General features: G+C 37.0%; 1 protein-coding gene across 2 annotated transcripts; it reads right to left on the bottom strand.

Moving 5' to 3' along the window:
- Nucleotides 1–59: 59 nt before the first annotated feature.
- Nucleotides 60–25,357, bottom strand: LOC127789925 (uncharacterized). Of its 2 annotated transcripts, none has more exons than XM_052319023.1 (10): nucleotides 25,031–25,357; nucleotides 22,675–22,718; nucleotides 20,861–20,978; nucleotides 19,625–19,745; nucleotides 6,653–7,155; nucleotides 5,231–5,561; nucleotides 2,272–2,542; nucleotides 1,973–2,062; nucleotides 1,304–1,756; nucleotides 60–521 (listed from the first exon to the last, which is right to left on the bottom strand). In XM_052319023.1, exons 1-10 carry the CDS (start codon nucleotides 25,197–25,199, stop codon nucleotides 165–167), a joined length of 2,457 nt encoding a protein of 818 aa, XP_052174983.1. In that variant the 5' UTR covers nucleotides 25,200–25,357; the 3' UTR covers nucleotides 60–164. The 2 variants fall into 2 exon arrangements, with proteins under 2 accessions (XP_052174983.1, XP_052174984.1); XM_052319024.1 differs by having other exon boundaries at nucleotides 22,675–22,767; nucleotides 25,031–25,179.
- Between the last annotated feature and the right edge of the window lie 2,615 nt (nucleotides 25,358–27,972).

The following is a 27,972-nucleotide window of genomic DNA, read 5'->3' as shown; positions in this document are numbered from 1 at the left end:
GCTATAATTTTGCCTACTGTTTCAGGAATCACATTCAGCACAAGATAACTTAAGGGCAATTTAACACCGAATTGATGCATTAAATTAGGAGCCCATTTCACATTAAAGACAACAATCACATACATACAAACAAGAGGCCCAATTCTCGACATTCTCTTTTAGTATCAGAAGCGTGTTGTCCAATTGACATGACCCCCCAATTGGGGTTGCTGATAAGCACCAACTTGGGCCCCAGGAGGAGCTGCTGCAGCAGCCACCCCTACCCCAACCTCGACATTTCCAACTCCACCCAAATGGTGAGGATTTCCAGCAATTGCTGCAGGCTGAGCAGAAGGATGGTACAATCCTGAAAACTGCTGCATATGAGAAGATTGTGCTGCACTGAAGGAAGCATGGCTAGTGTGGGATGGTAGATAAGTAGCAGCATGAGGAGTTTGCCCTGGCATGTTGTAATATGATGCCGATTGCAAACCGGGAGGAAGATCCCTCGGGTTCTGAATCCAAACCTCAGTTGTTTCCGCCTGCCAGAAAATGCTGCCAATGTCAACAAATAGGATAATGTCGCAATCTTAACATTACAAATTCTACTAATTCAATCCGCAGGGTAATTATGGTATGAACAAGATGAAGAGCAAGGTTAGCAGAGACTCCAAAATATGCCAGGCAGGTATTGTACATCAGCCTGACTCACTCTCTCGCACAATCCATCTTGGTGAGGAAGTCAAGACAATACCATCCAAAGAACCACCACCTACTTCAGTGTACTTGCCAAAACTTTTAGGGTATATCATGTCCACGGATGCAAATGGATCCCCAGTTAACCTCAATGAAAATTAAAACGAGTATGAAAATTATAGGGGATATAGGTATAAAGCTTATTTGAACTTTCATTAAAACAGTATGTAAAAGGGCTAAATTAGGGAGCCTTTTACATCCCTAAATTCATATCATGCCAGAGGATAAATCAATGTTCAGCTTGATTTACTAAAAACTGATTTCTATATGATAAAAAAATTTCAGTGGATTTCCTGAGCCAAACAAACAAGAAAAGACACGTTTGCTGCGGACCACGTCCCACTGAAACAAAACAAAACAAGCATTTTCTCTTTAAGTTCCTCGAATTTTGGCTCTAAGCATGCCTTGACCTAGTATGTAATCAAATTAAAGCCACCTTAAAATCCCTAAACAAATGCTACATAAAATCATTTTAAATTGGTTAGCCAAGATACTGAACTAAATTATAGAAAAGAAAAACTGATGTAGTCACCATTTTAGCATCACTCACAATTAGCAAAATAATTACCTGAGGATTTGGTGGATAGAGGTTGCCATCCTTGTATTTGAGCCTAGATGACTCTTCAAGCCCCGCTGCACTGCCAACACCTGGACCATTAACAGCATATGCGGTTGTAGTGGTGAAGTTTCTAAACCCAGTGGGACTGCCAGCAGGTACGGGCTTAAAATGTTGGATTCTATACTTGAGATTATTTGCAGTAAGATGAGAGCTACCTCCAGGCATCAGCAGGTAACTACTACCATTTGAGGAGTGAGGATAGGTAGGATTACCAGAATAGCCAGGCATGGGCATTGACGGAACATAGACAGGAGAAAGAATCTGGTGGTAGGGCATAAGATTAAGATTAGCAAAAGGGGGAACATGAACTTGTGGATACATTTGCTCCACTGGTGGTGGTTGCTGTTGTATCATTGCTGTTGTTGATGCCGGAACATCATTGGCTGTATGCAAGCTCAAAGCCTGTAACAAAAAGGCTAAATGCTTGTGACCACACACAAGTCAAAGTAATACTTGAATGATGGATGAGCCCTAGACTTTGCACTGGAGAAAATATGTGATAAAATTGAGTTCATTCTATGAATACATACAAAGGCATGCCCATGAATTCCATGAGTAAGCAATAACTAAATGCATACATCCCAATCAATCCAACAGATCTATAGAATTCAAGTTTACCTCCTGAGGAGAAGGTAACCCATGGCTGCGGACAGTCTCGTCCATTGTTTGTCTGAAATACTCATCATAAACTGTCTGGGGATCATATGCCTGCTTCCATACAAGCAGAAATTAGGATCCCTGGTCAAATGCAAATGAGCAAATATGGCAAGAGTGCAACATATTTTATGTCTAGAAACAGAAGGTTACTAAAGATCTTAATCCAGACCCAAGTAAGCCTACACTCTTCTGAAAAGGGACCAAAGTCTCCTGGGCATACTTAGAAATATGATAAAGTACACCGAAATTATTGTACTTACAGAGAAACTTGGTAATTCTGAAGGATCTTTCTCCTGTTGTGACTCTACAGGGTTGTAGGATGTGCTGCTATCATGGACCAAGCCAATATCAGCATAATTGCCCAAATTTTGGGGACTTGAAGACTCTTTCGTATCATGCAGTTGATGTTCAGCTACTGCAACTGATGCTGGAGAATCAGAACCAGAATTTTGGACTCGACCATCAAGTAAATCCACGTGCTTGCTCGCAGAAGTTTCATCACTGGAGGACTCTAGGGCAGAGGCTGAGAAACTGCAAATCACATTATCATATTACTTAGCAGACAATGAGTTCAATATAGTACCTGATCATTTTAAATTAGGGACAATTTGGATGTTATATCATTTAGTTTCTTAGAAAAGGTTCCCCAAAGAGCACAAGTAGGGGCATCCCTAGTACATGAGGCTCCTCGTTTGAGAGGATCAAAGGAGGGTCATATTAGTATGCAAGAACAAATATTTGTATGCATGAAATAGAAACAATTTTATTAACATGGTTGCTAGATGAATTCCTTTGTAATTTTCACCTAGGACACACCAGAATATGTCAAACATAATGGAGTATCTTAACTTCTCATTATTATTTTCATTCTTGGACATATTTATGACAGCGTGTCCAGAGTTTGGATACATTCATCTATCTGTTAGACACACCAAAGAACACAATTGAATTTCTAAGAGTTTCTAAAACTTTATTCAGGATATATTTGAACAAGAAACAATTTCACATTAACGAATAAAACACAAATTTGATCCCTAATTATAAGCATGGTAAAAACAGTTTTTTATATTCATCTGTCTGTTAAACACCTAACAATTTTTTACACCTAATAGATGCCAAATGAGTGGAGAAATAGTACTTTGGTTCCTATATACAAGAACAAAGGAGATGCTCAAAATTGTAAAAATTAAAAAGGAATTAAGTTAATGAGCTATACCATGAAAGTCTGAGAGAGAGTAATAAAGCATAGGCTCAAAAAAGAAATAGACGTCTTAGAAAATCAATTTAGTTTTATGCCTGATAGGTCAACAATGGAAGCTATATACCTACTGAGGCATCTAATGGAAAGGTATCAAAAGAACCTGCATATGGTGTTTATAGATCTAGAAAAAGCCTATGATAGGGTCCCTAGAGAAGTATTATGGAGGGTTTTAGAGAAAAAAATAGTCCAAATAACCTATTTACAAGCCCTTAAGGACATGTATCACGGTGTAGAGACAAAGGCCAGAACATGCGAAGGGGATATGGAACTGTTTAAAATTACAATGGAACTATATTAAGGTTCTGCACTAAGTCCATACTTATTTGCTTTAGTAATTGATGAACTCACTAAATACATTCAAACAGAGGTGCCATAGTGTATGCTATTTGCAGATGACATAGTGTTGGTGGATGAAACAAAAGAATGAGTAAACACCAAATTTGAGTTGTGGAGAAACAATTTAGAATCTATGGGATTTAAATTAAGTAGAAGGAAAACATAATATATGGAATGTAAATTTAGTAAGAATGTAAGAGTGGAGGATGTTATAATAAAATTGGAAGACCAAATCATACAAAGAAAAGACCATTTCCGATATTTGGGATCAATGATTCAAAAAAATGGAGAAATTCACGAGGATGTCATGCATAGAATTAAGGTAGGTTGGCTAAAATGGAGAAATGCATCGGGGGTGTTATGTGATGGTAAAATCCCATTAAAATTGAAAGGAAAATTCTATAGGACAGCTATAAGACCAGTTTTGTTGTATAGCTCAGAATGTTGAACAATTAAATACCAGCATAAGCAAAAGACGAGCGTAGCGGAGATGAGGATGCTAAGATGAATGTGCGGCCATACAAAAAAAATAAAATTATAAATGAGATTATTCATAATAAGGTAGGAGTAGTGCCAATCGAGGAAAAGATGAGAGAGACTAGACTAAGATGGTTTGGTCATGTGAGAAGAAAATCAAGAGACGTTCTAGTGAGGAGAGTTGATGAAATGGAACAATTAAGAAAAAAAAGAGATAGAGGTAGACCCAAGAAGATTTTGGGAGAGACATTAAAATTTGATATGAAGTGTATGAGCCTAAATGAAGATATGACAAAAGACAAAAATACGTGGAAGCTTAGAATTCATGTATCCGACCCCACATAGTAGGATAAAGGCTGGATATGTTGTTGTTAACTGTCATGTCCCCAAGGGTATAGTAGGAATAGATATTAGATGTATCTCTTTTGTTTGTACCTACTGTTAGTTTTGATTGAACCGATTGTACTTAGAAGTAATCGGCAGTTATACCTAGAAGGCAGCAGCCTTCAGTTGTACTTGATTTGAATATTTGGCAGCCCTATTAGCGCCAAACCACTGCTATCTGGATTAGTATATAAGACTGATCCAGCATAATTCAAGGGCATCGAAGAATACAATTGAGACAATTCTACTTTCCTGCTCCAATTTCTCTCTTCTCTCAAGCTTTCCCTCTCTCATTCTCTGTTTCTGCTCCCTCTCCCTACATTTCCCTTCATTTCCTTCCCAATTCTAGTCAACTTGGCCGAGAATTTCGTGTCAGATTCAAGGATCTGACATTAACTAACTGTACTTTTCCCATACTCTTATCTTTATAAATATGTTGTATCACGTATTTGTATTGTCTGTTTCAAATGCTTCTTCCATACATAGGCTGTGCCATTTACCAAAACATGTCCCCACATCAAGTCATCTATATATCCAACTGAAACATGTGTAACGAACATTAAATCAAATCGCAAATAATTTATGGTGAGCATATAATCAATGAAACAATTGACTATGAATGCCATACCACTGACCCTAATTGGTTAGGATAAAGTTCAGTTCATGATGGTGATAATGAGTTTCGTTCAATAATGAAACAGTTCTGGAGTTGAATATTTGCCCAGTAAGAAAATTTTAATATGATTATGTAATGAACCAACCCTGTAGAAGGCTCTGGTGATGAATTTTCTGCATTTCCAACTGCATGGTATTCGGACGAATTCCTGGAAGAAGCCAACTCTAAGCTGCCAAAGGTCAGCTGACAGCAGTCAGATTCTGGAACTTGAATATGCCCCGCAATGATTACATTTTGATTCTTATAAATTTTCACATGTGACAGCTTATCTTGCACCTGAGCTACATCTATTTCCAAGTCCTTTGGATTATCAGCAGGCTGGGGGAAAGATTTTGCAGGTGTCCCAATGACTCCATGACTGTTGAGGCTTGATTTTTGGATCAGTTTTGGTTTCCACTCCTTATTAGGCCGGGAGGCTGCACCAAATTAGAGTCAAAGCTTATTTCTGAAAGATTTTTTTTAAGTGTGACAGACCGCAAAAATTTGGCTATACAAATCTCCAAATATCCAGCAAAACACCTTCCAGAAACAACATACAGAATAGAGATCAAAGCAGGGAGGGTTCAAAAATTAAAGGAAACCAACAGAATAAAGATGTGAAGGGGTTAACAAATAAGTGAAGCACATAAATATGGCATTTCTAGTCTCTAAGCATCTAAAAGCACCATGTGGCTTTGAAGTACTTTGAAAAAGTAGATTGTCTCTTGCAAAATATTTAGCTAATCACAAGAAAATAAGCCAACTGGGTTTGTGCTGTTCAGATAGCTTTAATTCTTCTTTCCCTTTGCAAAAAGAGAAGGAAACACTAAACAAACATCAGTTCTAAGCAGATAGTACTTCAAAGAGCAGTTTACAATTAATTGTAGTAAGTAGAGTCAGCTACATGAATTCCATCTGCTTTTCTCTCAAATTTGTCTATTGGTCATCTTCTCACATGCCCAAATCATCTTAATTGTGCCTTGGGCATCTTATCTTAAATAGGCATCATTTCAACTTTAGTGCAAATACTATCAGTTGTAATAACCTTTTCTTGTATTACCACACATCTAGAGTTAAATCTTTATCTCAATTACTCATTTTACATATGTTGGTAGTTCAATGCCCAACATTTCATGCAAATAATCTAGTTTCTAGTCGTCTTTTCTTATATGGCTGCACATCTACCATAACATTTTTATCTCAGTTACACTCATATGTAGCACGTGTTAACAAAACTGATCTTATAGCCATTTGATAAACTTTTCCCCAAAAATAGGAAACTCTCCAACCTAAATAATTTAATCATTTCTGTGTATCAAGAAATTAGTAACCGTCATTCTGGACCAATATGTATCTCTTCCTGAAGTGGTAGCCATCATTTTAACATATTTATTTCCATCTCAAGGAGAAAATAATCCAGCAAACAAAAACATTGAAACTCCGACGTAAATTGCTTACTGATTTTGACCTTCATAACAGTATTCTGTGAGATAATACTAACAAAGACTATGAAGTGTGATGAGTCTACCTTTTTGATTACCCACAACTTGTTGATGCTGTCTGCTACTATATTGATTGCTCAAGAAAGATCTGCTGATTGGCAAGCTGGGCACAACAGAATCAGGTACAGCAGCTTGACTTGGTTGTTCACTTTTATTAGTGGTAGTAAAAGGTTGAAATGATTCCCTAGAAGAGTTACCATCCTTCCCAAGAAGCGAGTTTGAGAAAGAAATGCTTTGTCCAAATGAAGGATTCGCTAAATTTTCACCAGACTGACGACGAACACCTACTGCTCCAAATTCACGCTTAATAGCACCAACAGTAGCAGCTGATCTCAAGTCAGGAGACGGGACATGAACAGGATCTGAAGAAGATGAGTATACCCCTTCCGGAGATTGGTACAAGGAATTTGGCAGAGAATCATCTGGTTTAGATGCTTGCACCTGTGTCCTGCCTGTTGGAACTTGAGCCTGTCTCTTCTCCCACATTAGTTTTCCAGTAGTACCACTTGAATTAGTATCCTGGGATTGCCTGGGAAGCCAAGCAGATGGTGTCACATGTTAGAATTCCCAGTTGAACTTCTGGCAAGTCCCATAAGTGAAAATGCTCTCATTGTTACACAAGAGTAGCAAAAGTTGGAAAATATTAAAATTAATATTAATTGAACTTCACTAAAGCACTAAAACAACATTCATCAATCAGAAAAATTCTGAATCACATCAAAGCACACATTTATTGCGTAGTCAGCTTTCGTTCATCTGGATGTAGTCCATATCCATGTATAATTCATCTAGTCATTATCCTCATACAAGCATGTAAAGACCTGAAATTTGGGGAAAATTTAAAATTTTTAAAATGAAATAAAAAGGAGCAAAATAGATTAAATAAATAATTTATTTATTTGTAATTATTAAACCATTGTGTTATATTATAAAAAAAAAGAAACTGAGCTGCCAGCTCACCCATAAAGGGGGCAGATTGCAAGTGGTAAGCATATACATAGAAAAGGCCTGGCGTGCCAGGCTAAGCATATATATATAGAAAAGGAACCCTAGGGTTCCTGACCAGCAACTGCAACCCCCCTTTCGCCGCCCCTCTGCAAATCTCTCTCTCTCTCTCTCTCTCTCTCTCTGCTGTTTGTCAACTCTCATGCTGGCATCCTTACTCTTCCAAACCTTTGATTTTGAATCATCCCTTATTTCCTTGATTTTGGGTCATTCCTTCTGCTTCTTGATTTTATAAAGTCCTATGCTATCATTTCTAATTTAATTGGATTATGTTTTGTTACTAGGATCTTCCAAGAATAGATTGTTATGCATTGTGGTCCAGTATTGTGTCAGCCCAATGACACCAGAAATCCGATTGGTGTAAGTTTTCATCTTACTAGTTTCATTTCACTGAGGCAGATAGACATTTATCTTACCATTGCAATTTAGCTGAGGCAGATAGACATTTATCCTAGAATACTTAAGATTGCTCAGTCAGATACTTGATTCCCAGCTTCACTCGGTTGTATGTTGTCTTTATGTGTTACATGTAGGTTCAGGAAGTTAGCCCAAGGAGGGGCCCAGCTCAATTAGTTGTTTTAGCCAAACACTGTGAATAAACCAGATATGTTATGACAAATGCTTTCTTCATTCCATTGCATCAATTATTACTGTATATTATGATACATGAAAACCACAAATTGCTTCTCATAGATGCATGACCTAATAAATCGTTTAAGAACTTATCTCTTTCTACATGCATAAAATGTTTTATTACCACAAGGGGGAGATGAACTTGTTCACATGTATCGATATCCTGCTACGTGTCAGATCCTTAAATTTGACAGGAAGTTCTCACTGAATTGGTGAGAATTCAGTTAAGAAATTAGAGGGAAATGAGAAGAATTCCAGAGGGGGAGGGAAAACGGAGAGATAGGAGGGAAATCTGAGAGAAAGACAAGAGAGATTGAGAGGGAAATCAGAAGTTTTTGATTAATTTCTTTGGTTTCCCTTTACACTGAATGCAATCAGTAATTATATACTAATTGTAGCTAGCTTTTGGCGCCAAAAGGGCCACCATTTTTTCAAATTTACAGCTTTCAAAAAATTGCAACTATATAACTTCCTTCTAGAAGAATGACCTTTCATCTGCCCATTCCTTCTACCCGAGAATGTATTCCCCTTAATTATTAGGTACATGACACTATGTTTATTCAATACTTGGCTTATCTACCATGATTGATAGTACACGTTACATGTTTATGCAATCTTATACTATGCGAATATCATCCATGCTCTTACTTGTTTTATACTATGGAAGTAGTTTCGTAGACCACTAGTGTCGGCAGCAGGGCTGTGGGTCATAGTGCACTATGTATTGTGTACTAATGTTATCGTGACCACTGCATGCAAAACTTCAAGTTTCAATCGGGTAGGTCAATAGAAACTATGAGAAGTTAGAGGTAGAACTTCAACTTGAAAAGCTAGCTTAACAGGTGGAGGGATCATCTTCCTTATATGTAGCCTAGATCTCCCTTATGGAGGCGATGTGAGATTCTCAACACTCCCCCCCATGCCGAAACTTCTCCAATAACTGATACATGCCCAAGTGATCGAGCAGGGTACTGGTCCATGACCACGATAGCCAAGGATTAGCTTTGATATCATGTGAAAAGTTAGAGGTAGAACTCCAACCTAAAAAGCGAGCTTAACAGGTGGAGGGATTCTCCTCCTTATATATAGCCCAGGTCTCCCTTGTGGAGGCGATGTGGGATTCTCAACAGAAACCAATACTCATAACATGTTCTACATGGATTTGACTTACCTATTTGCATTGACTACGGTGGATATTATTTATATTTTTTTTGAAAACAAAAACATTTCAACTATCTACATAACATGGGACCACATAGATGTAGCAGTGAAGGTTGTTGGTCAAATATCATCTCAAGGAAATTGTTGGAGGAAGGATTATGATCAATCAGCTAGGGTTTGTTGAGACTCTAATAGTGATAAACAAGTTTGACATGGGAAAGATGGCAAGAAGAGAGAATTGGACAAGATAATGGTTTTTAGGATGATTTGGCAGCTGCTTTGTTCCTAGAACAGTGGAGGTAGGTGACAGTGCAATTTAGGTTGGCTACTTGGGTTGCTACACATAGTATATACATACATATATATGTTATATATATACATGTATATATAGAGAGAGAAGGGGGGGAAGCGAGATGTGATGGTATGATAAAATTTATAGAGAAGCAAAGGGGGAAGGTTGGATGGGTCTAAGTGGTAGCATGCAGGGTTGCGAGCAGGAAGGTTTAGCTAGTCTGTGTGTTATCATCTTGACTTCCACTTTATGCATGTGTATAAATGCAATGCTACATATGATGTCACAAGGAAACAGAGAGGGAGTGAGAGAGCAAGAAGGAAAGTAAAGAGTGGTGGATGTGATAGGACTAGCATATGAAGTAAAGGAATTTTATGGCGCAGTTATTAATCAATGGGTGGAGAGAAAAAGAGGGGCGGGGGGTAGCAATGGTGCACTGAGGATGTGGTAAACCCCATATGGAAGATGAAATATAACAGAGAAAAGAGTTCACAGTGTAGTGAGCATAAAGAGGTGATTCCAATAATGAATGATTCCAATAATGAACAAATTCTAAAACAAGAGGTCAGTTAACTTTTTATACAACATTTATAGCTTGTGCATTGTCAACAAATCTTAGGGCATCTGTAATTCTCCTTCTTTACAGAATGAAGATTAATATAAAAGAAAGTCACAAACAAGAAGGATGTTGAATTGTGGAAAATCAACCCAGTTTTGTGAAAATTTTCCCACAATAAATGAAGAACTAGAAATTGTTTTCAAATGAGAAGAGTCTTAAATAGAAAACAAAAAACTCTACTTTTTAGTTTTCCAAATTTATACTGACAATTGAAAAAATTCTAATAGAAAACATGAGTTTTTAGCACAACCAAAATCAATATTAATCAAACTTATATCAATATCAATATCAATATAAATAGTAAAAATACAAATTGACTATATAAATAATATTGCAGTACTATAATCTTAAATTTGACTAATAATAAAAAATATTATAAGTTTAGCAATATCAACCATATTAGTATTATAAAATTATAAACAACCAAAAAGAAATAAAATTTGTCATCAATATCACTAACATTGTAATATTAACAGTATCATGAGTATTTTATTAGTAATAATCATCTTATAACAGCATTGACTTAATTTATTCACAATTTCAATATAATAATATTATTAACAAATTATTATCATTAAAATTGTAAAATTTGCAACATCTTGAATATTCCATTGATAACATTAATTTTATAGCAATAATAATATAATTATTAATACTTTAATATTTTAATAAATCATGAATAAGATGATACACATTATTTTACAATCGAATACATTTTCTATACGACTAGCGAAAAAAGAGAGTATATTTTTGTATAACTATTTTGAACACTTTTTCAATATTCAAAATAAGAAAAATAGCATTCTATATCTAACGATTGAACATGTTTTCCAAATTTTGCATACAAAAGGAAAATTGGAAACAAAGTGAAAACTAGAAATGAAAAATGTTTTCTATATATGAACAGGCTTTTGTTTATGCATGAAGCTTAGGCACCTTTTTTTTTTCATTCAATCATCCTCAGCTGTTGCACATTCTAGGTCTTCCAGCTTTATAACTTACTGCTCCAAAAAACTAACTTAGTGAATCTAGGAATTTTCTTCTACATATCACGCTATCACCAAACAAAGTTATAATTTTCTGTAACTTTTTTTCTTTAAGGCCATATATATATGTATGTATGTATATTGCTACAAGAACCACAGTATATTATTCACAGAAAGATCAAAAGGCGCTTGGAAGGGCCAATGATGTTGGACAAGTGTGATGGAAAAAGAACCACCATTGTACTTTTGAAAGCATTAAGCTTGTGACAAAGCAAGTGCATTTCAAATATTACACTTATCAACCTTTATTTCTACATGTATATAGAAACAACAGTTTGGATGTATCTTAAATATTTGGCTCAATATCTCTAGGTCAAACTATTATTCCCCACAAAAAATCCTAGTCAAGTCCCCACATTTGAACAAACAAATTGTATGTTACATGCACTTTGCATTTTCAGGCATTGTGTCAATGTTGACACAAGATGACATTGATACCGGTATCTGTCAAACTCTGCATTTTCAGGTCTCTGTGTTAACTTTTGTTTTTTTATGTATTTAATTGACTTTTAATTTAAAAAAATAAAAATTAACAATTTATTTTAATCTATTATTTCTGTTAGTCTGCTTTTAACCTTGTTATGTTTGTATGAGGTCATCCAAATTGTCTACTTATCAGTTACCATTTTATCTTATACGTATAACATACCCTTAATTTTTAGTTATAGAACTAAAAGATCAAAAATTTGTAAGTGTAGGGATAGGATAGTAAGATTTATTATTCTCTATGTTGTATCCCGGTACCCGTGTCTTATATTCGGACACATATCTCCATATCCTAAAATTCATGAAATTGACAAGTCCAACCTCTAGGTACACACCCATATTATACATCTGTACATGAGTCCATGTATCATAGAACAATATAGACGTTTTCAATTCCTTGATTATGATACACAAGTCTCTAGCTTCAAATATTATTCTCACAGATGCTCAATTCCTTGCTTTATTAATTTCCCAACTTCATTGACAAGTACTGCTCATGTCAGTTGTGGCACCCCAAGAATTTATTAACAAGCATAGGAAGAGGGGGTCCCAACATGGCACTTCAAAAGGTGAGGAGTTATTCTTAGACATTTGTTGAAACAGAACATGTAAGGTGGCAACCAAGCAGGTAAAACACCTCAGGTAAGCAGCTGATTTTAAAATCAGTTTCTGGGGACTAAATTAAGAGATAAATATCTGCATTTTTAAAATGTTATTAGGCATAAAAAAAGGGACTTAATTAAGGAGATTATGGTTAATTAAGCAAGGATTAGGGAAGTTCAAGCTATAGGAAATCAGCAGATCTTTGAAACGTGATGAGATGGCTGAATTGCTGAAGCATACAGGTGAGGCATCTTTCTACAAGAAAGGCTTGCATTTAAGGCTAGGTGACAACAAGAAAAGATAAGAGGGTGGCAGCTGCTTCAGCTGAAGCAGATAGATGGCTGTGCCTCCAGGAACACCAAACAAGAGTCAAGGGGCAGCCATTGAAGCTGCCATGCACTCAGCTGCTTCAGCAGCGAAGTAGGCTGTGCTTATATGGCCTATAAATAGGCCATACCTTCTTCATTTCAGGAGACAACTGAAAACTAGAGTGAGAACATCTCCATGAGGAAGAGTGCTAAAGTGAGAAAGTTGAAGCAAGGAAGTTCTGCTGGAAAGTAAGAAAGGAGCTGAGAAATAAGAAACTCCTGCTAGAAAGCTAAGGGAAGCTTGAAGAAACTAAGGCTTAAGCTGAGGTAACTGCATGGTTATGGTTATTTTGTGTTAGTATTATGCATGAAATGATTTTATGACAGCCTAATGCATAATATGACATGATGTATTCATGATGCCTACATAATGCAAGCATGTTGCATGAAAGTATGAGTCAAGCATGTGTTGTTAATGAAGGTTCAAGCCATAAATGTGATGTAATGATGTTAATGGTTTGGCCAAGGGTGGAGCCCTTAGGTTGTGCGAATGAGGCCAAAAAATAAAGGGAAGGCTTGAACCTAGGTGAGGGTGCAGCTGGTGAATTGGAGAAGGTCATGGTTTTGGGCTGCCTTCATGAAATGTGTGGATGATATTATGATTGTTTGATGATTGCATTGCCATAACATGCGTTACTGAGAATCTATTCGCATGCATTGCATTTAAACATTCCAGACCATGCAAGGGATGGGTAGATCAACCAACCATGGGTTAGACGATGAGAGGAGATATGCAAGACATTATGTATTTACTTTTGGTAGAATGTTTTGTACAACTTAAACACCATTTTACTTAGTTGAATATGTGATAATGCTATGTTTTGAAATCATGCTTGGAATTATACTACTCTTATCTCTTATGAGTAAGTTTGGTTAGAAATTGAAATAAGAAACCAATAGAATAAGAGGGGACACTTCTAAGGAGGAGATTGAGTAAGTTCTACTCAATGAAGTAAAGACTTTCATGTCATCACAAGCCAAGGATGTTCCTTGGGTTTGTGACCCAAGTCGATCTATAAGACGTGGTAGATCACACAGCCTCAATAATACACTCAAAGGTAAGTCAAATAAGAGGCATACTTTGTCAGGACGCACTGGCCAAATATGAAGTCACTGGTCAAGTATGCTATCCACATAAAAAGAAGCTTCCACTACAAATTTGAGCATTGCGCTTGTTTGGTTATAGTTTATGTGCTTCCAATTTCTTTATTTTCAGTATTTATAAAATCAAATGAAACATCTTGATTTCATGTAGTTTTCTTTTTCGTATGCCACCTACTATTGGAACAAGACAAAACCACATTTTGTTGTTTCACAAAATTGAAGCGTTTTGAGTTCAATTTCCTAAAATGATTTTGAGAACCATTTTTGAAAAATAATTCACAATCTCGAGTTTATTTTGTTCCTAAACCAAAAAATAATCTTTGAAGCCATTAACCAAACAATATATATATATATATTGTTGAAATATTCGAGATAACCGAAGATAACAACCAGCCGAGATAAGTGATAGATTGTTTGATTGTTTAGATTATTGTTTCAGTTTTTACTTTTATATTTATCTTTGTGTTTTTATCTTCTTGTTTATTTAAATTAATGTAATCTAGTCCTAGATAGAAGGAATGTAATCTAGTCCTAAAATATAGGAGAATTCTTAGGAACCTCTTGTATAAATTTTATCATTGACATCAATAAAATCATAAGGAATTCCGGTTCCTTTTCTCAACATGGTATCAGAGCTTGCTGATCCAAGCCTATTCTTCTCATAATCAGTGCTTGCCGATCCAAGCCAATCCTGTTTTTCAGTGCTTGCCGATCCAAGCCTGCTCTTCTAGTAATCAGTGCCTTCATTGCACAATCCTGTTTTTCAGTGCCTTCATTGCTTGTGCCCTAATAGCACCCGTTTTTTCTTGAGTTCCAACCATCTACACCTTTCATCCTTCTGTTCTTCCTTCACAAACATGTCAGAAACATCAGCAAATCCATCGTCTTCACCAACTATCATCACTGGAGAAACAACTGCAGTGGATCAACCTTCTCTTACTGGCGAACTACCAAATATTCACCAATCCTACCGGCTAGATGGTAAGAATTTTCTTCAATGGTCGCAGCTAATCAAAACCCTTCTTAAAGGCCGAGGAAAGAGCACCCACCTAACTGGGAATCCTCCACCAGAAACTAATCCAAGCTTCAGCGCATGGGATGTGGAAGACTCCCACATCATGTCGTGGCTATGGAGCACAATACAACCAGATATCAGCAGGAACTTTATGTTCCTTAGTACTGCCAGAGCAGTTTGGGAGACTGTTTATCAGACTTACTCAAAGGCCAAGGATGCATCTGTGATCTTTGATGTCAAAACAAAAATCAATGGTTCAAAGCAAGGCCAGCTAACAATCACAGAGTATTATCATCTGATGCTAGGCCTATGGTTAGAGCTTGATCAATACCAAGCTATAAAGATAGTGTGCCGAGCGAATACTGCTACTCTCAATCAAATTCTTGAAAGAGACCGGATAGTAGAGTTCCTAGCCGGCTTAAATCCCGAGTTCGATCAGGTACAAGTTCAAATTCTTGGTAAGGATAAATTAACTAGCCTAAATGAGGTATTTGCTATTGTTAGAAGTGAAGAAAATAGGAGAGGAGCCATGCTTGGTGGATCCAATATGGAAGGATCAGCACTCCTTTCCAGCAACAAATCATGGAAGCAGTCAACAAACCGAAATAAGTCCGGACGAGAAGGGCAGTGGTGCACCTTCTGTAATAAGCCGAGGCATACTAAGGAGACCTGCTTCAAGTTGCATGGAAAGGAAGCAGTCCTCAATAAACTTGGTGGATTCAAGAATATAAGGACTCAAGGTCCTCCACAAAACTACCCTCAAAGCTACCTTTCAAACAAAGAACAAGAGGGAGAAGCAGAAAAAGAAGAGAGGCAGGGTGTTGGAACTAGTATGGACTTCAATCAGCTCAATAAAGAAGAAATTCATAAGTTGAAGGAATTTCTAAGAACCATTCAAGATGGAGGAGCATCCTGCTCTATGGCTCAACAAGGTAAACAAATCTATTTTACTCCTTTTTTAGCCTCCAAAACTGGTAGAAATAACACATGGATCTTGGATTCAAGGGCTACTAACCATATGACACCCAATTTCCAATTTTTTTATACTTATGAGCCTTTTACATCATCCAAACAGATCACTATTGCCGATGGAACCACAATTCCCATTAAAGGAAAAGGAAAAGTTATCTTTGGTCCAAATTTGTCAATAAATCCAGTACTTTATGTACCAGATTTAACTCTTAGCCTTATTTCCATAAAACAACTCACTCAAGACCTCAATTGCAATGCTGTTTTCTCTCCATATGTGTGTAAATTTCAGGACATGGACACGGGGAGGACGATTGGTGTGGCTAAAGAACAACATGGGCTGTATATCTTGCAAGGGAGGAGCACTAAGCCTAAAGATCAGTTGCAGGCAGCCTACTCAACCCAGAAAACAGTCTCTGACCGAGCTGCTATTTGGCTTCATCATCTTCGACTAGGTCATCCTCCTTTTAGTTTAGTGAAGGAAATGTTTCCTACTTTGTTTAAAACTCTTAATCCTAGTAATTTTCAGTGTGATGTGTGTGTTATGGCCAAACATCATAGAACCTCTTATTCAATTAGCAATAAACTATCATCTAGACCTTTTGCTTTGATTCATTCAGATGTTTGGGGTCCTTCAAGAATTTTAAATCAGTCGGGGGCCAAGTGGTTCATCTCATTCATAGATGATTGTACTAGAATGTGTTGGGTTTTCCTATTAAAGGATAAAGCTAGTATTGGGACTGTTCTCCCTTACTTTTGCAAAATGGTTCACACACAATTTGGAACTCAAATTAAAAAATTTAGAACAGATAATGCAAGAGATTATTTCAATGCTCATTTACATCTCTTCTTCCAAAATGAAGAAATTGTCCATGAATCTTCATGCATCGACACTCCACAACAAAATGGAGTGGCCGAGAGGAAGATGAGGCATCTTTTGAATGTCACTCGAGCCTTTCTTCATTATCATAATATTCCTAAATATCTATGGGGGGAGGCAGTCTTGACAGCCACTTATGTCATTAATAGGGTCCCATCCAAGATTCTTGACAATCAAAGTCCTTTCCAAAGTCTAACCAAATTCTTCCCAGATCTGAAATTGCATTCTCCATTGCCTCTCAAAGTTTTTGGATGTGTATGTTTTGTTCACATACCTAAGGTCCACCGAGACAAGTTAGATCCAAAAGCAAAAAGATGTGTCTTCATAGGGTATTCTCCAACCCAAAAAGGATACAAGTGTTATGATCCTATCTCCCGAAAAGTCTATATTTCTAAGGATGTCACCTTCATTGAGTCCCAATCCTTTTTTGATTCTCAGCTTAAGGGGGAGTATACTCAACCAGAAAATATGGATAATTTCTTTCCAGATTTTCTTCCAAAACCCCCTACTTCAACCAATGATTCTGTCCCTAAGTCTTTCCCATCAAATAACACTGAATCAACAAACCAGCAGCTGACTTCTACCAACAGATACAAAGGCTCACCCTATGTGTACAAGAGACGACAGCCTAATGATGATCTTCAACCCACACCAGGTGCAGCCCCTAATCCAAGACTGGCAGAGCACATATCTGAAGAACAAAACATCATCCAAACAGAATCAGAATTCCCTGATCTAGACCTGCCTATTGCCCTCCGAAAAGGAGTCCGAACATGCACCAAACATCCCGTAGCAAATTTTCTATCCTACCATCGCCTTTCTCCTATCTACAGAAGCTTCCTAACAACTCTAGATGCTAGTGTTATTCCAAAATCAGTGGAGGAGGCACTAAAGGATCCACATTGGAAAGAAGCCATGTTAGAAGAGATGAGGGCCTTGCACAAGAATCAAACTTGGGAGGAGGTGACTCAACCCAAGGGAATTAAACCAGTGGGCTGCAAATGGGTCTTTAATTTAAAATACAAAGCTGATGGTACTCTTAAGAGATACAAGGCAAGGCTAGTGGCCAAGGGTTATACACAATCCTATGGGATTGATTATCTTGAGACCTTTGCCTCAGTAGCAAAAATGACAACAGTTCGAGTTCTCATCTCATTAGCAGCAAATTTGGGGAGGAAACTACAACAACTAGATGTTAAAAATGCATTCTTGCATGGGGATTTAGAGGAAGAAGTATTTATGGAATTATCTCCTGGATTTTCTCATAACAAATAAGGGCAAGTGTGTAGATTGAAGAAAGCATTATATAGACTTAAACAGTCTCCACGAGCATGGTTTGGGCGATTTTCTATAGCAATGCATAAAATGGGATACCGGCAAAGCCGAGGGGACCACACCCTCTTCCTCAAACACACGAAAGATAAGGCAACTGCTCTATTAGTTTATGTTGATGACATTGTTGTGACAGGAAATGATGAAGCTAAGCAAGAAGGCCTAAAACGAGATCTTGCTAAGGAATTTGAGATTAAAGACCTTGGAAGGCTAAAGTATTTCTTAGGCATTGAGGTGGCCTATTCTCAAAAAGGAATCTACCTATCTTAGCATAAGTACACTCTTGACTTATTGACTGAGACTGGATTGCTAGGAGGAAAGGGAGCTCAGATTCCAGTAGATCCAAACATCAAGCTACGAGAAAATTACTCTGGAGAAGCAATAGATAAAGGGCAGTTCCAAAGGTTGGTAGGGAAACTGATATATCTCTCACATACTAGGCCAGACATAGCATTTGGAGTAAGCCTAGTAAGTCAATTCATGCACAGCCCCAATGAGGAACACATGAACGCAGTGAAGAAAAATCTTCATTATTTAAAAGCTACACCAGGCAAAGGCATTCTTTTCGCACCGGGAGCTAGTCTAAAAATTCAAGGGTACACGGATGCTGATTATGGAGGTTCTTTGGTTGATAGACGGTCCACAACTGGGTACTGCATGTTCTTAGGAGGAAATTTGGTGTCTTGGAGGAGTAAGAAACAAGGAGTAGTAGCACGGTCAAGTGCTGAGGCAGAATTCAGAGATATGGCTCTTGGTGTGTGTGAACTCTTGTGGCTGAAAATTATCCTAGAAGATTTAAATATTCAAATACCATATCCGCTTGAGCTTCTATCCGACAATCAATCAGCAATCAATATTGCTCATAATCCAGTACAACACAACCGAACCAAGCACATTGAGATCGACAAGCATTTCATTAAAGAAAAACTAGAATCCAAGTTACTACAAATTTCCTATGTTTCAACTAATCAATAGGTGGCAGATCTTCTTACTAAAGGATTGCCTACTAAGAAATTTGAGGAACTAATAAGCAAGCTGGGAATGGAAGACATCCACTCACCAGCTTGAGGGGGAGTGTTGAAATATCCGAAATAACCGAAGATAACAACCAGCCGAGATAAGTGATAGATTGTTTGATTGTTTAGATTTGTTTAGATTATTGTTTCAGTTTTTACTTTTATATTTATCTTTGTGTTTTTATCTTCTTGTTGTATTTAAATTAATGTAATCTAGTCCTAGATAGAAGGAATGTAATCTAGTCCTAAAATGTAGGAGAATTCTTAGGAATCTCTTGTATGAATTTTATCATTGACATCAATAAAATCATAAGAAATACCGGTTCCTTTTCTCAACATATATGTTGAGTAATATACAATTTTAGGTATGTTAAAGGAAATCTCAATTTAACAAGGACTATGAAAATTGGTGTAGTATTAGGCTATATAAAAAAAAAATAATAATATAAAAGGAAAATAAATATATTACCCCTTCTCAGAAGCATTAGATTTCACATGCTCACTGGTGAATGTTGAACATTGTGGTGAAGGGGTAATGGCATTTTGATTGATTCTATTGTCTTTGACAACACGAAACTCCCGACCACCTCCTGCAGTCAGCAATATCCCAGTTATTGGCAAGCAGATTAACCACTCATGATGTAGAGTTTATCAGACTCAATTGTGCAGACAATGTTGGAAAATTACAATATGAGAGATTATTACAACACAACAATGTGAAAACTGTAGGATAAAAAGTGTGGCAAACATAGTATCTGGCATTTGTAGTGCCAATTGAATTCAGAATAGTGAAGAGAAAATATGGAAGGCAAAACCCACACCCCCCCCCCCCCCCCCCAAAAAAAAAAAAAAAAAAACAAACAAAAAACCCCGCCCTGCCCCAGCAGGGGCTCCTCCAAGAAGAAGAAGAAAGGACAAAGGAGCTGGAACAATCAAACATTATAATTGAGGGTAATAAAAACTCATTAGTGTCTTCCCAAAGGTACAAGTAAAATTCTGTGAAAGAAAAAGTCTTGTGTCCATTATTATGTGGGGAACCATGAAAAGTTAGCCTTGCGTCCAAAAATTGTTTGAAGGACTCTTTATCTTTGCATTTTGTGCTTGTCAACATCTCTTCTGTAAATGTGTTTCTCTATCAGGACTAATTAAAATCTTACCTCAACTTTTCCTTGATTTCAGCTAAAGGAATCCCAAACACCCAGCTCCATTTGGTCAAGGACAAAGACTTTATGATGCAGACTCAATTGACTTCACTCTCAAAACCAAGATGGACCTCCACCCTCCAATACTTTGCTCTACCCACCAAAAGAGGTTTTCCCTCCAATGCTTTGCTTTACCCACCAAAAGAGGTGACCTCTGACCTTCCTCCCCCTCCCCTCAAATTAGTTATGTAATTAAACTGAAACTTAAACACACGGAAGTTCAGACCTTTCCGTCCACCTTGTTTAACATAATATATAGTTATGTACATATATAATTGCATAATGATGGCAATAATGATATGGATGACTAGGATCCTTCCTTTCTTCCTGCAGAATTTATCATCTTACATGGCATGTTTGCATTGAGGATTTGAATCCTTGGGATGAAGGTTAATCAACTATTGAAAGAAATGACACCAAAAACAACCATTGACAGAAATGATGCAAAAATTGATAAATACATAAGAGGAAACAAAGAGAAATCCAGCACAATTGCACATTACCAGATATAGAACCACGACTATTGCCTCCTCTTCGAATTCCATGACTAGATGTCTTCATCCCTTGAACTGCATGCTCACTAGGTTTTCTTGGCTCTGCCAAATCCTTGGACCTTGTATTCTGAGGCAATACACAAATATGCCTGTCAACCAAAAGTTAAAAGAAGACAAATTTTTCCCTAAAACAGTACTTAAGCAAGAAAATACTTAAAATTACTTCAGCAATGACACTGTATAAAAGCCTGGCACAGAATGCTGGGCAGTAAAGCAACAATTGAAAAATATGAGAACACAAGATGTTAAGATAGATGTGCAGCAATATAAGAAAAGATAAAAAATGGAAATGAAGTTATTCTTAATAAGGTCATAGTGGCTCCTATTGAAGATAAGACGTGGGAGATGCAATTAAGATGGTTTGGTCATAAGAAGAAGACCAATAGAGACTCCAGTGAAGAAAGTGGATGAAATAGAATAACTATCTAGCAAAAGAGAGCAGGAAAACCAAGATGGTATGAGACACTCAAGTATAAAATGAATTATAAGGACCTTACAAAAATTAAGATCATAAATAGAAATGACTGGTAAGTTAGAATTTGTGTAGTTAACCCCACATAGTGGGATAAAGCCTTGATATATTGTTGTTGTTGTAATGACACTATAAAAGCCAAAAGGGCAACTATAGCATATATAAAAGTTAATTAAATCCAAACAAGAAGGCATAATAAGTCCAGATACAAATCTTCACAACTATTCAGCCAACCAAAAATGTCCATTCCACAACAAATAAACTGCAACTTTATCCCAATAGTCAAAGAAAACAGCTGCATTAGTGGCAGACAATTTGTATATGCATTTTCCAACAGGCCATAGTTACACTTTACTTTTAAGCTTAACCATTCTCCAGTAATCACTAAAGCATATTGGCTAATACAATGATTGGTAGGAATAAGATTCAGGATGAAATATAAGCCAATGAAGTAGAAATAAACCAAAGGTAAACAACTCCATTTGTTTGGTTAAGTTGGAAGGAAAACTTTATTTTTTCAAAAAATTCCAATTCCCTATGCATTTCTAGGTGGATAAAACTAGTGCCCCAGACGGAGTTAATCCCATCTAATTCTTCTCTTCATCCATCTCCACTGCTGGAGAAAATAAATTGTCCCCATCTGCTCGCTCTACTTTCTCCTCTCACTGTTCAGAGGCTAAAAGGCAGAGTCACATTTAACTTAACATAACAAGATGTGATCATAAAAAAAAAAAAAAAAAACAACAACAACAACAAGACCAACAGAACCTTGACTTCATATAACTAAAAAGTATGTGCAGCATTAGCGATTCCAAGTGTATTATTTCTTAAAAGTAATACGAACCCCATGCTATATAAAATTTAATAGATTAGGTTATTAATGCGGGCCGGCATTTGAGGCTGTTTGAACAGGCACAAACATTGACCCCAAGCCAATAGACACATGATATAATAGATACCGTTAGAATAGCTACAAAAAAAGTGGCTCTGCCAAAGACCATTCAGGCACAGTAAAATAATCCAGTAAATGCTGATCCAATAATGTAGTTTGAACTTTCACATATTGGGATGTATTTCTTGTTTCTGTGTGCATAAATATCTATGCCATCATAATTTGGTAAGAACCTAAATAACAGCACTCAAAACCAGAAGAAAAACTAGAACTGGGATTCAGATCACCAGTGCATATACTAAAACATATAACAAATGCAAGGTAAAGAATCAAAATCAGTTCTTTAGCACTTAATGAGAACAATCAGATAAAAAGTAAAGGCTTCACACAGAGACATACCTCTTTCTTCTTTTCTCTTTTTCTCTTCACTTCATGAAATGGCTCTGGGAAGTACAATAAGAATGTGCATGTGAGTGTGGTAAACATAATATCCTGGAAAATAAATAAAAAGGGGCCAAAAGCATCAGAAAAAAAATTATATGTTGAGTATTGATGAAAGTGTCTATGAAATTCTTAAGGCAGAGCACATGATCTTTCCTATGCTTATGGGGAACCACTGGGGCTACCACTACTTCAGCAGGTTGAAGCACCTACAAATGGGCCTCATTCACTTGTTCTCCAGCACAAGTAGAGTGAGAGGCTCTAGCATGAGGTAGAGGGAGGGAGAAGCTCATGTGAGAGGGGGAAGAAGCAAGGGAGATGAGAGAAAGAAGAGAAAAGAAGAAAGGTTACGCTACAAGGCTGAGAGTATGGAGGTTGCAGCTGAGGTAAGTGCATGGAAATGATGTTTTACATATTGGCATAATGCATGAAATAATTTATGGCAGCTTATTGAGTATACTGGCATGAGTTTTCTAATGGATCATGAGTTCATTGTGAGCCTGTTGCACACATGAGTTGTGCATAGCATGATTTAATCATTTAATGTGTGTGTGTGTGCTCAATGCCATGTGTGAGACTCCTCTTGTGCCAAAAGATATCGTGCCTATGGAGATGCTTGGCCAAAGTGAGGGGTTGTGGAGGCCAAAATAGGGAGTGGGGCTTGAACCTAGGATACACCCAGAAGATGTGGTTTTGAGAATCTAGTGGCTGCCTACAAATTGTACACGTGATAAGCATTGTGTGAGTGTGTGTATATTGCCATACCATGACTTACTGAGATGTGTTCTCATGCATATATAATTGCATTTTCCAGTCCATGTACGTGAAGGGTTAGTAATCAGCAAGGGAGAGAGGTGATTGGAGCATGAGAGTACATAATGTTTTGAGTATGTTTATTCCATGATATTCTGAATACTGGGAAGCAAGCATGAAAATATCATGGAGAAAAGGTAATATTGTACTTAATCAACCATGTATAAATAAAGAAGGCTGTTAATGCCTACACTCTTTGGACGGAGCCCACAATATTAAATGTTCTGTACTTCATGTTGGCAGATAGGGATGGGACAGTTGACTGAGAGTCAACTAAAGGCCCAACGGGCAATAGACTAAGCAAGATAATCAAATTACAGTCGATTGTGGCATCTATGAGAATCAGATACCACTCAACCTTGACTAAGGGAAGGGACAGTTCATTGTCACTTGAAGGATTAACTGTCAAGAACCATAGGTGGCTGTGAAGTGTGAAAATTTGTTGGAGGCTCCCTGGGGCTAAAACGAGGGGAAAACACTCACTATGGAGGAGGTTCTGCACAAAGTGCTGGGTAAGTCTTAAACTCAGAAGAATCACTAAATTTTCCAGAGATAAGCCAGAGAAAGGTATCTCAAGCATCTTGTCACAGGTCATTCTGAAAGCCAAGGGAGGGATGACCACCCTGACACATGCCAAGTGAGGCAGTTAGATGGTAAGTCCCAAAGACAAGGTTGGGGCACTGCAAAACCAACAGTTTGATCTTCTGATAGATTAGATTTCATGTAGACCCACGTCTCATGTCACAATAGCACCCAAAGGACTACACTTGTAACAAAGTACTCCAAAATGAAGAGCAATACAATTCCGCTTAAATCAAAAAAGTGGATATATGCCACTCCATTAAACGTTCTCCATATCACTGATAAATACCACAAAATTGACACCACAAAGTCAACTTGGTATGAACGTTCAATAAAACCCTTTTATCTTTCAAAGTTCTCAAGTTCTCTAACACCCTGTTTGGATAGCAGGTTTTGAGCGGAAAGTGGAGGGTGCGCAAAGAAATAAAAAAAGGAAGTGCTAGATTGATTGGATAATCTTTTAGGAGAGAAGGGGGTGAATAGAAGAGATTAAAAGAAGTATAAAATGGACAACCCTTTTATGCATTTTTCCTTTCCTTTCAATTTTGGGAGGGAATGGAGGGGAGAAAAGGCAAAATTTTTTATATTTCAACATTTTGTAAATTTCAAGCATAACTCAGTTTTTGAAAGATAAGTACAAAATTACATTTAAAATGTACCTGCTTAACTTAGACACTTCATTTTCTCCCATAATTCTCTCTCTAAAACCAACCCCTTCTCTAACCAAACAACGGAAATGATACCCTCACTTTCCTCCCTTGCGTTTATTCACTTCACTCCAATCTGAGTGCAAATGAAACGCCAAACTGGAAAGAATGCAAGTGAAACCCAGCAACTAAAATACCCCAAAGCGGCAGCCGTAGTAGTAATGGGCAAAACAATAAAAAGAAAAGAGTCAAAATCAACAGAAACTACCCACCCTTATTCACCAAATTCAGCACCGCCTCGTTAGGGTCCATGTTGGCCTCTTTAAGGGCCTCGTATATCTCATCATCAGAGTAATTCCCAATTTCCCGGATACGAATGGTTACAAGGACGAGAGGAGAATCATTTGGGACGTCACCTTCCATTCGAGAACCGGCAACCATCTCCGAGAGATAAATAGTTGAAGGATCAAAAGCCCATTGAAGATGAATAATAAGGATTGGAAAGTAAGCAAAGAAAATGAGGGACTTCGGAAGAAGTAGAGTGAGAGAGGGGAAGAATTTGGGGAGCAAGGGTTTTTCAACCGTTTCGATCCCTTCGGCGCCACCCAATTTCCAATAATGATATTTAATTCGAATTAACATGATTACTATATAACATGACATTATTAAATTGTAATATTATTCCTTATTGTGTTAAATTAGTAATTGAGCAAATCACAGACCTATTTTTGAATTTAAGATAATTATAAAAAATATTTTTAAAATTTGAGAAATTATAGTGAGTATTTTAAAGTTTAATACTATATTATAATTTAGCTTTAATCCTTAAACAACTCGTTAAATATTAAAAATAATTAAAATATTCTTATATTTGAAGTCTTTTTTATTTTTTTATTTTATATCTCTTTCCTATCAAATTTTTATATTTTCTTTTCTATTTTATTTCTCTAGGCAACGATGATGACAATAGTAGTAACGACAATGACACCTAAATTCCTTTCACTCTCTTTAAAATTTCAATCATATTAACAATTAATATCATGGCAAAAAATATACACTAAAAAAATTAATTAATAAATGATAATAATAATAATAAATGGGTCATTGAAAGTCTCCCATGATAAGTGGCCATTGTATCCCATGAGTCGGCAAAAAAGGCCATGAGAGGGGCCTTCGTGAAAAGTACCCTCGCGAACCATGTAATACCCTAGAATTTCTAAAGAACTCAAGAGTAAATTATTTTGGGCTAAAAATAGTATTTACAGATAAATTGAGGTTATAGGATAATTTCTTACTGTTATAAATTACCGAATCAACTGCAAGGAATGCTCTGAAGTCGAAATGTCTAAGGAAATCAATATGCTATTAACGAGCATTTCGAGACATGATTTATGACATCGAAAGAAATCAGATCAGAAACGATTTTCGGTTTAACTAAAATATAACTATGATTTAAGCTTAAAAATTGAATTATCGTATGAGACTTTCAGGAAGTTAACGGAACCCTAAGGAGGTTCATATTTTGCATAAAGAACAACCCCTTAAGTGGTTTTGAGAGGAAACAAAAGGGTTTACAGCCAAAATAAACATTCGGGCCTAAGTGCAATTTATTGATTTTGCCATAGAGAGGTTGAAAAGATGTTATTCTTGAATCTTCAGGGATGAAATGGAAAGTTTAGAACTTATGGGTCATAATGGAACTATTGGGAAGCTTAGGGGTTTCAAGGAAATGACCAAAGTACAAATTGGGAAAAGGTAAGGGTTAAAGTGCAATTTTACAAACTTGCAACCTACCATGGCCGATCAGCCACTTCCGGTCGCTAACCACCACCTTCCAACCATTGTGGTCTCGAGGAAACTAGTCAGGGATGCTCTAGGGTCGGGCGTAAGCTAACATTAAGCGCGAGAATGGTCGGATTTTGAAGATTTTCGACTAACTTCTCAGCCGAATTTTTTATGCTCTGCATCCGGGTTTTGGGGGTTGAATGTTGGTGTGCTTGGGTCGATCTGGGGCAGGTAGAAGCCTTAGAGGCGTTGGCTTGGCTAGCCATGAAAGATTTGAGGCTCAGCGTGGCCTATAAATAGATGGTGGCTAAAACCTTCAAAAAAATTAATCTCTTGAATCTAAGAGTTTGAGGAAAAATTGAGGGAAATGAATAAGGGGCTTTTATTCCCCATGTCCAAAGGGTCGTTTTTGGAAAGTTCGAGCAATTTTTGTCAAGATTTGAAGAAGATTCAAAGCTTTGTCGAAAAATAGGGCTTCGCCGGAATCTGGGTTTAACTAGTTGAAAAATGGCTCTGATCGAGCAATTTGAAGCTATAATCCTGTAGAGAATGAATAGAGGAATGCGTAGGTTCAAACGGGAGGCGAAACGAAGCTCAAACGAAGGAGAAGAGTCAAAAAAACCAAAGCGGGTCGTAGCTGCCAGCCCCTGCGCATAGAGACACCTAGTTGAGGTCGCGTGAAGGTGGGTCCGGGGTTGGAAAATTGTAAAAAAAATGTTGAAAAATCCAGAAAAATAAGAAGAAGAAGGTTGTGCAAAAAGATTTGGTATTTGCCTTTCGGGTTTCTTGGATTTTGCCCAAACTAGCCTCGTTATGCGTGCAATCAAAACATCGAGATAAGTTCTAGAATTTTCTTTTAAAGCTCTTAGAATATTATGAATTGTTGTGAAAAATATTTTGAAAAATAGTTTAAAAAGTATTTATTTGGAATATCAGAGAGGACAATGGGAGAAAAAAGAGAAAAATATAAAGAAATTGAGGTATTGATGTATTCCTTGTATAAACATGATTCATAGGATCATTGTGGCTCGAGATTAAGTGATTTCTATATTCAGCATGAAAATCGAGGTCTAGCACGAAAATTGAGGAGATGCACGTTTTTCGAGATATTCCAAACTTTGTGAAAAATGTGAGAGGTTCTCCCCAAAAGCTTATGCATGTTATGTTTTGCCAATGTTGAGCATGATAGTCATGAAAGTGGCTAAGTTATATGTAATTTATGCATATCTTGTCATATCTGTACATATATTGTTGCATCAGTAGTCGTGATTTTTCCTTGGCATGATATTATTGGCATATCGATATTGGTGTCAAGATGGGATGTCACCTTGATAGTGTAGTCGGAATTCTCTAAGGGTAATTGATGGAACAACGTTAGGCATACCCTGTAAGTAGATTAGGATTACTGCCTAGGGTTCCGTGGCGGGCA

This window comes from Diospyros lotus, chromosome 14, assembly GCF_014633365.1.
Source record: "Diospyros lotus cultivar Yz01 chromosome 14, ASM1463336v1, whole genome shotgun sequence".
NCBI lineage: Eukaryota > Viridiplantae > Streptophyta > Magnoliopsida > Ericales > Ebenaceae > Diospyros > Diospyros lotus.
This window is presented reverse-complemented; position numbering and strand designations above follow the sequence as displayed.